General features: G+C 38.4%; 1 protein-coding gene across 1 annotated transcript in view; it reads left to right on the top strand.

The window, feature by feature from the left end:
• Positions 1 to 12,923, top strand: part of LOC110032871 (lysine-specific demethylase JMJ705-like) — a 70,519-nt gene that overhangs the window by 28,787 nt on the left and 28,809 nt on the right. Inside the window, exon 4 of the mRNA XM_020736645.1 lies at positions 10,337 to 10,487. Within this exon, the coding sequence (XP_020592304.1) occupies positions 10,337 to 10,487 (151 nt within the window). The remainder of the gene's footprint in view (positions 1 to 10,336; positions 10,488 to 12,923) is intronic.

Raw genomic sequence — 12,923 nt, 5'->3', positions numbered from 1 at the left:
ATTGTGAATTACATAGTGATATTTTACCTTATGATCTGACATACCAACAGCGAAAGGACATTATTCATGATGCCAGATTTTATTTTTGGGATGACCCATATTTATATTCAAAGTGTAAAGACTAAATAATTAATTGTTTATTCCTAGAAGTGACCCAAGAAGTTATTAGGAAATATCATAATTTTGAATTTGGGGGATATTTTGTGGTGTATAGAACTGCTGCTAAGATTTTATAATTTGAATTTTATTGGACTACTTTGTTTAGAGATGTAAATGATTATATAAATACTTGCAACATATGTCAGAGAGTAAATAATATTTTTAAGCGAGATGAAATGTCCCCGAATTTTACTTTAGAGATTGAGATTTTTTATATTTGCGATTTAGACTTCATAGGACCATTTATAGCTTCTTTAGGAAATTTGTGTATTTTCATAGCTGTGGACTATGTCTCAAAGTAGATAGAGGCAGCAATTCTACCTAATTGTGAAATTTAAAGCGTATCTAAATTCTTAAAGAATACATTTTGTAGATATGATATGTCTAGAATGATCATTAGTGATTGGGGAAAACACTTTAGGAATAGAAAGATTGAGAAATTAGTTGATAGGAATGAATTAGCAGAATTTTCAAATTGATGGAACTATCGAGTTGAGTATCTTAGTGTAAAACAAGGCATGTATGTTTCTTCACTCATCCTTCTGAGCAGTGCCACTCTTTGGCTCGATTCCCGTCAAATATCCCTCTTCTCTTTCTTACTAGAGCAACCTCGATCTGACGTGATCAACTCAGATATGTGGTCGATCCATCAAGTTTCAGATTCACATGGGGAGATCTAACTTCACCTGTGATGAAGCATGCCTTGAGGTAGCGGCTCCCGTAGAGAGGTGAGTTTCCTTTATAAGCTCGACCAAGACTTTCAGAATTTCAGGATCAATCTTTCCTAAAAGATCCAAACCTTTACCTCCAGGACTATCTCTGTCTCCTATCATCCTCAATTTAACTATTCCTCAACCTTTGTTGTCCTTTCATGCACGTAGAACCAAGTTTCTCTCCTTTCTGCTCTGGCTTCACACGCGCTTCACCCTGCCATGCATCAAGCCTCACAAAACATTCTGTCGCGATCTAGCTGTCGAAGGCATCATCAGTGCGGTCATAGGGCACACCCTAGTTTGTCTTCTACTTCCCGGGTCACTGTAATTGCACCTTTATCGTGAGTGTTCATCGTGATCGCCTTCCCAGTTAGCTCTATTCGTGACTCACGAGCATCTGTCATGATCGTTTTCCTAGTTAACTCTATTCATGACTTGTGATCACCTTCCCGCTTAGCTCTAATTGCGACTGTATCAACAGGGTTAACGCTGCGATTCTCTGGCTGCAGTCCCAGTTAACTCTAATCGTGACTGTTTCGCGATGACAAAGCTGATGAAGTTTCGGGTCTCTGCATGACCAATCTCCCTGGAGAAACACTAACACGACAACTGTTAGGGTTAGTATTAGAATATTTTAATGGCTAGTGATAGCCATTATTTATTTTGATTATTATAAGTTATTTCCTTTAATTTCATTTCTTTTTCTATTATATGCTATTTTTGTTTCTTTTCCTTTTCTATTTTATCTTGAGTTTATTTTTTCCATTCTAGTTGATCCCATAATGAGTATCCATAGCCCTCTCTATATTAATAAGAAATTATCCTCGTTCTATTCCAACATGGTATCAGAGCTATGGTCTTAACCTAGCTACCGAGCTTCTTCTTGTCGTCAGTTGGTTTGTCTAGTTTGTGCTTCACCTTGTCACCTTCTGGTCTGTCCAGTTTCTACTTCTAGGCCTGCCCGAGCAGGCTGACGATTCCTCTGGCACCTGCTTTCCTCTTCCTAGCCACTAGATGATCCTCCAGAACCATCGATATGGTCCCCCATCGCTTTTTGACTTCCTCACAGTCATCGAAACTCATGCCTATAAGCCCGGTCTTCCTCTAGGTTCACCAGAGCCCCCCTGTTCTGTTCGACAATGCTTGTATTTTAGCCGGCTGAGGATTTAGTTTAGCTAGAACTTCTTCTCGAGGACAGGACAACCGTATCTCTGTCGAAACCTTTAATGTCTCGTCAACCCAATATTTTGTTTAGCTCAGTCGGAATCATGGCAGACTTCTTCAGCAATGAATCGTCATCGGAAGGTGTTCTTGAATCCACTCAAGGATCAATTCCAACCTCCGTTCCTTTGCAAACCGGAGGACAGGAAAACAACATGAACTTCTTAAGCACAACCCATTAATTAAATGACAATAGCTTTCTCCAATTGTCCCAATATGTGTTTTTGTTCATCAAAGAACGTGGAAAATTTTTTGTTATCTCACTGGTATGCTATGTGATCCTCTGAAGACTAACTCAACATATAGAGCTTTGGAAGTAGAGAATTTCATAATCATGTCGTGGCTGATCATCTTCATGGAGACTTTGAGTGACCAGTCATACATGTTCCTTCCTTCCGCTAGTGCCCTCTAGACGATAGTTCATGACGCCTACTCAGATTTTGGGAATTCCTGTCAACTCTATGAGGTGTCCAAGAAAATCTGTGAAGCAAAACAAGGATCCAGGACCGTGAGTCAATACTGCAGTGGCCTAGTTGCATTATGGATGGAATGCGATCTATAGTTTGACTACATGTAGAAATCTCCATGTAACCTATCGCTGTTCCAGAAAATTATAGAAAAACATCTTATGTTCAAATTTCTAGCAGGCCTCAACAATGATCTTGACGAAGCCCGGGGACGTATCCTTGGTTGGGACCCTCTTCTTTTTACTTGCGCTGCCTTCACTGAGATTCATCGCCAAGAGAGCCAGAGACTTGTCATGCTTGGTGCTTTTACTTCGTTTGCCGAAGCATCCGCCTTGGTATCTAATAGTTCTCAATCTTAGGCTGGTCATCCCACATGTGATTTTTGCCATGAGTCTAACCACACTCGTGATAAGTGTTGGAAGCTCTAGGAAAACCTGTATCCAAACCTTCAACCAAATCTTCCTCTACCAAGGGTTTCGCTATGACATCGAAATCCAAAACGGTACAGCCGGCCTCTACCCAAAACAATCCAAAATCCTCTAACTCTCTTAAGAGTCAAATGGAGCAACTAATCAAGCTGCTTTGATCTAGTTCTGGACCGTCAATTTTCCACGTTCGTCAAGGTACCAATCTTATGAAACTCATTTCTCTGTCACTTCTAGTCCATGGATCATTGATTCAGGTGCATAAACCACATGACTAGAAGCTCTCAAGCCTTCTCAACATACTGTCCTTGCTTAGGGAAAGAAACTGCTAAAATTACCAACGGGTCTCATAGTTTCATTTTTAATAAAGAGTCTCTTCAGGTTTAACTCTGGAATTTGTGTTACATATACATCTACTGAAATATAACTTTTCTATCTGTCAGTAAGTTGATATATGACATTGATTGCATTGTTCTTTTTTTTCTTCTGATGTCTGTGTCTTTCAGAATCTTCGTTCGGGCAGGATAATTGGAACTGCTAAGCGAGTTGACGGGCTCTACTTCTTCCATGAGAAAAGCATAGAGAATGAGGACATTCCACCTAATGGGTGCAGTTTATCTCGGTCCATTGAAAATCCTATTATGTTGTTACACTATCGTTGGGTTATCCTTGTTTCTAATATCTAAAATATTTGTATTCTTTGATGTTTACTAATAAAAATTCTTTTAATTTCAAATGTCAAATCTGTCAGTTAGTTGAACATCATCATGTCCCTTATCCACCTCACAATTACACTCATTTCATCCTTTTCTGTCTTATTCATAATGACTTAGAGGGCCCCTCTAACACTCCTAGCTACACTAATAAATGGTGGTTCCTTTTGATTGATAACCATATTCAGATGACATAGATTTACATTTTAGAAGATAAATCTGAAGCTGTTGTCACTTTCACAATCATTATCAGTTTGAAGGACTTGAATAAGAGTTTTGAATTAGAACATAATGAATGTGTGAGTTTCTGAAAGTGTTCCGTACTTTCCTAACTCGGTCTTCAGTGAGGGGGAGTTAGATTTCTTGGACATTGTTCCTTACCCTACTCCTATAGATGGTCCACCCACGTCACCTACCATCGAGGAACTCTTGATTTCTTTGGTTTCACCCACCTCTCCTACCACCAAAAAGCTTTTTGTCTCTTCGGTTCCACCAACACATCTTCCCGCTCTCTGCGTTTACACTCGGTGCACTTTTTCTGATGCACCTACTCAGGAGCTCGTTAATCCCTTGCTGGATCCTGAATCCTTTCTGGACGACATCCCCAGCATTGCTGCTACTCAAAAAGTGGAACTCAGTTCCTCTAGCAAGGTACACAATCAGACATGCTCTCTTTATCCCGTGGCAAATTATGTTTTTTTGTAAATTATCGCCAACTTACAAAACTTTTGCTACAACCTTGACCAATCATTAACTTCCATCTACTATTGAGGCTGTTTTAGCATACTCAACTTGGAAAGCTGTTGTCATGGAGAAGATGAATGCTCTTAAAAGAAACCATACTTGGGACATTGTCGATCTTTCTCGGAGCAAGAAAACAGTGGGATGCTAATGGATTTTTAGCATTAAGTATAAATCTGATGGAACTTTTGAATGCAACAAGGCACGATTGATCGCCAAAAGGTACTCACAGCGATGGAGATGTCACTGTGAGTGCTATCAATGTGATGGAGAGGCTTTTCAATAAATGTCTTTGGGTTGGGAATGGAGCAAAACATATAATGGGATACTTTGTAGCACACTAGTAAGTAAAGAGATTCTGCCCCCACTAGAAAAAAAAAAACATTTCTCCATTCGTAAATTTTTCGTTTGATTTTATCAATAACATCATTCATTTGTATATGTTTCCTCCTTCCCCGTATCAAATTTACCCCGAGATATTTAAGAGGTAGAGGCGTGATGAAAACCCGTGTAAGGAACTCCCTAGTGAATAATATGATGTTTCACCTGTTTACCAAAAAACATCTGACACTTGTCACAGTTAAAGCGTTGCCCAGAACAATTCTAAAAATCCTGTAGCAGCCCCATCACATTTTTATAGAAAGTTTAGAAGCATTAGCAAAAATAATGATGTCATCCTCATAAGCAAGGTGAAAAACCATCATTCTGGCTTTGTGTGAGAACTGCGTGTGAGGATGTGAAAATTGGAAATGATTGAGCATCCTGGAAAAATAATCAAAAGATAAAATGAAAATAATAGGGGAAAGTGGATCTCCCTACTTAATGCCACGGCACGTTGTAAAAAAACTATAGGAGTTTTCGTTGACCAGCACCGAATAGAAGTTGTTAGTCAACCATCTTTTGATCAAATTGCAAAAGCTTGTGTTAAAACCCCGAGCTTCCAGAACATTAAGAATAAAGTCCCAATTGATAGTATCAAAAGATTTCTTGATGTCATGTTTGATAACAAGATTCCTACTCCTGCATTTTTTTTAAGTTCCTGCAAAATTTCCTGGGCCAAGAAAATATTATCAGAAATATCACGGCCTTTAATAAAGGCCGACTGATGAGGGGATATAAGGGAAGGTAGGTGAGGTTGGAGGCGAGCCACAATAAGTTTACCGATAATTTTAGTGATCACAGAGGTGAGAGAGATGGGCCTAAAGTCCTTCCAATGGGATTTATCATTATTTTTAGGAGTAAGAACAATCAGAGCCGCTGAGAAATACTTTTCAGGGTCATCTCCTTAAAAAAACTTTGAATAGCAAGAACCACCTATTTCTTAATAATGTCTCAGCAAGCGATATAGAAAGTGGAAGTGAAACCGTCAGGACCAGGAGCTTTTTGAGAACTAATATCTTTGAGGGCAGTAAAAATCTCCACCTCAATAGGAGGATCGGACAGAGAGAGGGAGGAAACTACGTAGGGAGGAAACTACGAGAGGGAGGAAACTGTCCCTTTGATCCTGAAACATACTGGAAAGAATATCTGTAACAGGGTGAGTATCAGCGTATAAAGAAAAAAAATAATCAACAGCATTATAACCAATTTGCTCAGTATCAGTGAGAACAGAGCGAGAGCTCTCATCAGTAACAACCTTAATAATGGTATTAATGTTTCGACGATGATTTAATGATAGTATGAAAATATGAGGTCTTTCTGTCAGCATTTTTGAAATGATTGTCACAAACTTTTTGTCTTAGGAAATCCTCTTCAATCGAGATTTTCCTCCAAAAGAGTATGATGAGCATCCGTTAACTTAGCCACAAGATCAGGAGTGTCGACCATATGAGCTTCTAAAGTGTCAACCTCTTGTTGGGCCTTCAACACCCTAGAATGAACATTTCCAAAAACATCAATGTTCCATCTTTTTAAATGATAAACAACATTCTTGTGTAATTGCCATAAAATGAACCAAGGATTTCCACTCCACTTGGAGACCCATGCCTGTCCATGCCTGCTTAATCAAATCAATAAATGTACGATGAGTGGTCCAAACATTAATAAATTTAAAATGATAAGGAGCAAGTTTGGAGTGAAAAGTCAAACTAAGCAAAATAGGAATATGGTCTGAAGCAACATGATTAAGATGCTTGACATGAATAATGTTATAGTAACTCATAAAAGCTGAGTTCCCAAAAATTCTGTCCAAACTTTGCAGAAGAAAACCCCGTCGCCAAGTAAAAGGACCCGAAAAGCCTAAATCATAAAGGCCAGCATCCTCAATATGATCACAAAAACGATTGATAAGACTCGTATCAATTTTAACACCGCCCAATCTCTCAGAAGGCGACATAATCATATTTAAATCTCCACCAACAAACCAATTTTCAGTAATAGTAGCACTCATATGCGTGAGTTGTTGCCAAAGAAGAAGCTTATCTCTTAAACGTGAGCTAGCATATATGAAAGTAGCCCAACCGAAATAATTCTCCAACTGATAAAGAATAAAAACATACTGCACATTATCATCAATAATATTCAGAATGATGTCTTTCTATCAAAAAATCCAAATTTTGTTATTCACATTACTGAAATGCATGTATCCCTTGAATTTCCTAATGATTTCTTCTTTATGAATTGAAACAAGAGGGTCCAAAAGAATAAAAATGTCAGGTTTATGGACCCTACATAAATGCTTTAAATGATCAAAAGAGTGAGAGTCCGCCATTCCTCTAATGTTTCACACTAAAATATTAAACATGTTGGCCCATGACACCTTCCCTCCTAGTCATCTTAGGAGGAAGGTGCAAGAGCTCGCTCTCTGAATGATAAGTGACATCCAAATTATTTGAGTGTGTCATATTTGGAAGTTTAGATTTCCTTCTTCCTCTTTTCTTGCTATATTTTTGAATCTTTCATTCAGATTCAAGAGCCAAGGAAGCCAAAGAGGAAGGGTCCTGCGTTGGAGAAGTAGGCATATAAGTGGAAGGATGAGAGATTTCAGGTAAGGGAACAAACACCCCAATATGTTCATCAGAAGATATTTGAGGAGGTTGTGGCTCAGATTCCGTAACAGATGAAATGATAGGTTCCACATTTTCAGCATTTCTTTCAGGAGTTAGAACTGCACCCTCTGCTGCTGCGACCACCGGGGGAGCATCGCTAATTGCCGCCAAACCTAGAGCAACTAGTTCACCAGGCCCCACGCAGGCTTCAGCCAAATGAGTAGCAGATTCAGATAAATTAATTCCAAGAGTAGATTTCGGTCCAGCAAAGGCTTTACGGCCAACTGGGGGATGTCTTAATTCAGGATGCAAATGAAAACAGTGATCGGAATCATGACGGAATCATGACCAAACATGCAACAATGCAAGCAGTAATGAGAACAATAATGAGAATGCTTTTCAAGCAAGACCTGTTGCCAATAACCAGTGTGACTAGAACCTATCCAAACTTCCTCTGGAGGAGGAAGAGTAACATCCCTTTCAATTAGTATTCTAGTCATTGATGGCTTAGATTAAAGGTAGGAGCATCGAGCATTAAAGACTTTCCATACATAGCAACTAGAGAAAACAAAATTTCATGATTGAACAGATGAACTTTTAAACTCGGAAGTTTTAGCCAGACTGGGATAACAGGGAGTTCAATTTTCGGATCGAACACCATAGTTCATTTAAGGACCTTCATCCACACATCCCCAAAATGTACAGTTCTACGTGCAAACAGTTTAGCATAATCATCTTCATTAAAAAGTTGGACAAGGATATGTCTGCTATCCAGTGCACCGATCTTCCAACCCCCCGATAACTTCAAAAGTTCAAAATTCTTCATCAAAAAATCGTATTTTAGAAGCCCATAAAAAAAAATTACCAACAAGATGAAAACGACAAGCAGAGGTAAGAATGGAGTTCTCAGAATCAGAGAGAAACCTGCCATTCCTCATCAAAAAAAGTAAAAGATTGGTGGGCCTAAACACCCAACCCACACGGTATAACACACATAAAAAAAAAATAAAAGATACATATAGAAATAAAAGAAAAAAACTCAAAAAATCACTCAGGCGCTGAAAAAGTGTGGGTCATCCCAATCTAGAATTGCCTCTGGCTCTAGTTCTCGGTTGGGATCTAGCTAGCAGATTGGTAAGGTGCTGACCATTACCCGTTGTAACCAAAGTATCATCCATAAGACTCCTGAGCTCTAGTAGATCTCCATTCTTCTTCTTCCTTCTGGAAGTGTAAACCTGTCATTCCTCCTCCGAAGAATCAACTTGATGAGGTAGAGCTGAAGAAGAATGATTACCAACAGTAGTACCCACAGTAGGTTCTGGAATATGTGAAGTATGAGTTCCCGCTACACCGGATACTTCTTGAAGAAATGGAGTTGCGAGGCTCTCCTGATTATCAGTCTGAATATCATCATTTATAGATAAGAGTTCATCAGTATTGTTTTGTATGAATTTTGTAGGTGTCAGCATCTCATCACTCGCAGTAGCAGTAACAACAGTTTCATGGGGGGATCCTCAGGGGCAACAGACACCTCATGTCTGATAGTATCATCCTCAGGTGGAACTAAAATATCCACAGCAGTGGGGTTAGACCCATCCTTATTCACTTGAACATTCGATTTCAAATTAGGATGACGTTTGTGGCATTTAGCAAGGATATAACCAAACATCTTATAGTGGGTACAATATGGAGGTTTGTGTTCCATGCTGATTTGTTGCCAATAATCATTATGGGTTGTGCCCAGCCAGACTTCAGTAATATCAGGTAAAGTAATATCTCTTTCCACAAGTATTCTGGCTACCGAAGGTCTGGCGAAGGTCTGGTTAGGTGGTTAGGTTGAAAGTAGACAGATCTAGTTTCAGAGAATCCCCAAGATTGACCCCAATAGAGTAAAGAACCTGATGGTGAAAAAAATGCAGCTTGAGACCAGGTAAACTAAACCATACCGGTACAGTGGGAGTTTCATGATTTGGGTCGAAATTAGGAGACCACTTGAGTAACTTCCTTGATTTGCCTTCGATATTAAGATATTTCTTAGAGAAAATCCTGGTGTAGTCTTCTGCCACTGTTAGTTGGATCAACACGTCTCATATCCATGAGTCTCACTTTCCACCTGCCTGCTAGCTTAAGATCATCAACACTCTTTTGTCCTCACTGAAATTTTCCAATAAGAGCAAACTTGAATTTTTCCGTATGAGTAGAAATTTCTGATTGAGAGAAAAAAATTGTTTTTTTTCCACCTTTCTTGCTCCCCTTCTTAATAAAAGAATTTGTACCCTCACGAGACTCCTTATAAATTGAGGGGAATCCCACTGCGAACTCCACTTGAGGGTTACCCATATATATATATATATATATATATATATATATATATAAACACACACATTATACTGACACATTTTTATTTTATAGTTTATTTTTATTGGTGGTGAAAATGTTTTATTTTGAATCGACTTTTCTTGAAGCATCACTAAACTTGAATTCCAATAATTTATTTTATGACTTGGCTTGAGTTAAAATTGAAACTCTCGACTTTGAGTTCATGTTTTCTTGCTCGAACTCAACACAGTATCACCAATACTCATGGTGGCCTGAACTACCAAACTCTAGGAAGGTCAAATCCACACTCATTTTGTAAGCGATCGAAGTTCAGCTATGCTGTGATGGTGTTTAGTGTAATATTATTTCAAAGGGACGTATTTAGAAATGGGCATTTGGCTTTTTCCTTTCTTTCTGCTTAAAATTTATATATAGAATCTACAGATAATCGTCTTCATTTCCATTTTGATTGGAGGCCTCTGTATTTTTTGTACCTTCCTACATATCATTATTTGAATGATTTTTTTTTTATTTTCAGCTTTTATTTTTTTATTTAATTGAATCAAATATTTATTTTTTGCTTAATTTCAGGATTTAACTGCGGAGAAGCATCAAATATTGCAACTCCCGAATGGCTAAAAGTAGCCAAAGAAGCAGCAATTAGGAGGGCATCAACAAACTGTCCTCCTATGGTTTCTCACTATCAGCTGCTTTATGCTCTTGCTTTGTCCCTGCATACAAGGTGTGCGTAATCAGCAATCCAGAAACATGTTTATGCTTGTTTTTTAAGGTCTCCATTAGAAGATAAGTTTGTTCCTCTCACATTTGATATGGATCATGTTCATATTCCATGATTTAACATTTGAAACCCTGAACATTTTTGAAGCAATTCAATTTTGCTAGAGTTGGTGTTGGTTTAAATGTGAAGATAAAAGTTATCATCAGTAATTAACGATGTGATACATTGATGCGGGATGCTTAGGAGATGCGGGATACCGATATGGGAGACGCGACGTGACGCTAGTGAGGGAGGCGAACACAAGAGTTCGAAGCAAGCATGGGAAATGGGCATTGTTTTTTTCTCGTTTCTTCTGAAGCAAGCTTTCCAGCTCAAGTTCCTAATATTCATTCAATTATAATTAGGATTTTCTAACTAATAACTATTTTAATGTTATTTTTTCTGGTTTTGGAGGACTTGCTTTGTTTGTGAATTTTGGAGATTGGTATCTTTGATTTTTATCCTAAGTGTTGTATTCTTTTCGTTTTGCAAGTGATGTGTCTGTCGCTTGTGCAAGATCAGATGGTGAAACTCCTTGATATCCGTATCTCCTTGATTCAATGCTATCTCTGTTGTTTTCAGCCGGGACAACTACCGAGCGATATTTATCACCTTCCAAATGTCGTCAACCTCGCATATTTTTGGTCCCTTGCTATTCCACAACTTCCTTAATGCTTTGAGGCAAAGCGTGGACGTCTTTGATGCTGGACTTCTGGGATGTCTATATGGGTTCAGTCCAGGGGAAATTGAGGGTTGGCCGGCTCTATAGGTTGGGATTGCCATCCATATGGAATGGAGCCAACTCTTAGTTATCTAGTATTATATATTTGCTTTTGTTGGTGTTTAGTGTTTAGTTTTTCTGTGATTTGCTTGTGACGGCCGCTGGTGTCTCCTTTTCCCTCAACGGGCTGTCCCCTAGGGTTCTAAGTGGTGTTTTGTTTGTATCTTGGTCTCTAGGTGGTGTTTATCCTTCCTCGCATCAATTCCCTTCACCCTCGACGGTTTCCCCCTTGCTGCCATCACCCATAAAATAGTGAAGTTGTTCTTTTTCTCCTCCATGCTTGTTGCCACTACCCATAAAACAAGCTGTTGTTTTTCCCCTACACCCCTGCTGCTGCTGCCAGGGATAGCCACCTATTTGCTGTCCTCCCCCATCTAGCTTGCTAACCACCTCTTTGCCACCACCCCAGAGGTCTACACCCTTTGTTGGCATCACCCACTCCTTAGATCCAACCCCAATTTTAGTTTTAGTGATAGTTGTTTTATTGCAATTTGCGATTTTTCTGTTGCTTGTTGTAATTCTATATTTTAATCCAGTAATAGTATTTCTTTTAACTTAGGTGTTTGTTTAATTCCGACAACACATTTTTGTATTTTCTTATACCTTATAAGAGCCCTAGAACATTATCATACATGGAAAAAGGGATAATCATTGAAACATTTGAAGTCTTTCTTTTGTTGAGAAAAAAAAATCTAATGTTTTTGTAGAGTTTGGGGACGTAAAATAAATGATATGAAGAATTGCATGTCAATGACCATCTCAAGGGGATACATGCAAGAAGCAGAGAGATTGTTTCATCGTCAAGAATAAAAGAAGTTATGATCAACTAAAAAGAGAAAATGTGAGGGGGTGTAATGTCCCCTTTCTTTATTGTCAGGAGGAATCTATGCATCGAACAAAGGGGGGAGAAAATGAATAACCAAAGAAGAAGCTAGGAGACGAGAAACCGAACAAAGGGAGTCAGAATTCAAAAAGGTGAATTCGCCTATAAAATTGCAATCGAGTCGGGAAAAGACTCCACGGCTTACCTAAGAGTCGAACGACAACTGTGCTACTAATTTGAGTTGTGACTTCGACTAGAGCTTCCGTATTGTGCAAATGCAGAAAGGTTGTTGAGACACTCTTATGTGTCGTCGAGCTTTGAGCACGCAAGACGAGCCAAGTGCAGAGGAAAAGCAAAGTCGATCATGCCCTAAGCATTCAGTACAAGGTGATCAAGACCATGCCTAAGCATTCAGTGCATATGATCGCAGAAAGTGGTGCAAGCGTCTGTACGAAGAATAGAGGAAGAATTGTGTTCAAGCATTCGACCAAGCCGAAGGAAAAGAAAGCGAGGAGTGCGTGCATGAAGGGGGGAGACCGAAACGTAAGGTAAGAAATTCTATAACTCATTTATGAAATTATTATTTTATAAATTATTAATTATTAACTGTAATTTTTATTAAATTAGATTTTAAGTTAAAGAAGTTTCATATTAAGAATGGTTAATGTTTGATTTATTTAAGATTTAATTATTTATTTAATAATAAATTATTACATAATATAAATGTACGTATATTTATAAGCCTAATAAAAAAAGTAATACAAATTACATAGAGCAACTAAAAGTTAAATTAGGA

This window comes from Phalaenopsis equestris, unplaced genomic scaffold (genome assembly GCF_001263595.1).
Source record: "Phalaenopsis equestris unplaced genomic scaffold, ASM126359v1 Scaffold001042, whole genome shotgun sequence".
NCBI lineage: Eukaryota > Viridiplantae > Streptophyta > Magnoliopsida > Asparagales > Orchidaceae > Phalaenopsis > Phalaenopsis equestris.
Note: the sequence above shows the minus strand (reverse complement) of the source record. Positions and strands in the feature narration are given on the sequence as shown.